The 1,557-nt window shown below is 65.8% G+C and overlaps 1 protein-coding gene across 1 annotated transcript; it reads left to right on the top strand.

Moving 5' to 3' along the window:
- Nucleotides 1-6: 6 nt before the first annotated feature.
- On the top strand, nucleotides 7-1,544 carry LOC130587429 (chromobox protein homolog 5-like; the record flags this gene model as incomplete). The annotated part of the gene is made up of 2 exons (XM_057388400.1): nucleotides 7-165; nucleotides 1,346-1,544. Coding segments are annotated over exons 1-2 (336 nt in total), but the record flags the coding sequence as incomplete, so codon positions are not given.
- Nucleotides 1,545-1,557: the final 13 nt, after the last annotated feature.

The following is a 1,557-nucleotide window of genomic DNA, read 5'->3' as shown; positions in this document are numbered from 1 at the left end:
TGGGTGTCCCCAGAGCGGTGGCTGCGCTATGGGCAGGAGGAGCCGGCGGGCAGCCGACAGCTCGTCCTCGGGGGAGGAGGAGGAGTATGTGGTGGAGAAGGTGCTGGACCGGCGCGTGGTGAGGGGCCAGGCCGAGTACCTGCTCAAGTGGAAGGGATTCTCCGAGTGAGTGGCACTGGGGACAGCGGGGACAGTGGGGACATGGCGGGGACATGATGGGGACACGGCAGGGGATGTGATGGGGACACGGCGGGGGCATGATGGGGACAGGATGGGGACACGATGGGGGCAGGATGGGGACACGGCAGGGACATGATGGGGACATGATGGGGACATGGTGGGGACACGGTGGGGACACGATGGGGACAGCGGGCACAGTGGGGACATGATGGGACAGCGGGGACAGTGGGGACATGATGGGGGCACGGCAGGGGCATGGCGGGGACACGGTGGGGACACGATGGGGACACAATGGGGACATGGGGACATGGTGGGGACACAATGGGGACATGATGGGGACACGGCAGGGACATGGTGGGGACACGATGGGGACATGATGGGGACGTGGCTCCTGGGGATGGGGCACCCAGGGATGGGGACACAACTGCTGGGGTGGGGGACACACTGTGCGGATCCTGGTGTGTGATGGGGACATGGGGACACCACGGGGACATGGGGACACACTGTGCGGATCCCGGTGTGTGATGGGACATGGGGACATGGGGACACCATGGGGATCCCGGTGTGTGATGGGACACAGGACACCTGTGGTGTGTGACAGGGACACAAGGACGTGGGGACACCCTGGGGATCTCAGTGTGTGATGGGACATGGGGACACCATGGGGATCCCGGTGTGTGACACGGGCACAGGGACCTGGGGTGCTGTGGGGACAGGGCTGTGACAGGGGACACTGGCACAGGGCCACCAGCGGGATGCCCGTGTGTGACAGGGCACACGGCTCCATGAGGTGGGGGATGTCCCCGCAGTGTCCCCACATTGTCCCCACAGTGTCCCAGTGATGTCCCACGCAGGGAACTCAACACGTGGCGGTGGGGGTGATGTCCCCTGGGTGTCCCCCTGTCCCCTGACCCTGTCCCCTGCCTGTCCCCTGTCCCCTGACCCTGTCCCCATCTCCTGACCCTGTCCCTGTCCCCTGACCCTGTCCCCTCATGGTGTCCCCCAACCCTGTCCCCATCCCCTGTCCCTGTCTCCTGACCCTGTCCCCTGTTCCCTGACCATGTCCCCATACCCTGTCCCCTGTCCCTGTCCCCATCCCTTGACCCTGTCCCCCTGTCCCCTGCCTGTCCCCTGACCGTGTCCCCGTCCCCTGCCCGTCCCACAGGGAACACAACACGTGGGAGCCCGAGAAGAACCTGGACTGTCCCGAGCTGATCTCGCAGTTCCTGCGCAAGGACCGCAGGATGAGGGACATGAGGGACATGAGGGACAGCGATGGGACACGGCCCCGGGAGCGCCCCGAGGGCGCCAAACGCAAGGGACTGCCCGGCAGCGAGGATGGGCGTGCCAAGAAAAAGAGAGAGGTGAGGGGACACG

The sequence above is a fragment of the Malurus melanocephalus genome, unplaced genomic scaffold (genome assembly GCF_030028575.1).
Source record: "Malurus melanocephalus ecotype Western Australia unplaced genomic scaffold, MMel_1.1 scaffold_1902, whole genome shotgun sequence".
Lineage (NCBI taxonomy): Eukaryota > Metazoa > Chordata > Aves > Passeriformes > Maluridae > Malurus > Malurus melanocephalus.
The sequence above is the reverse complement of the archived record's forward strand: the minus strand, read 5'-3'. Positions and strand labels throughout refer to the sequence as shown.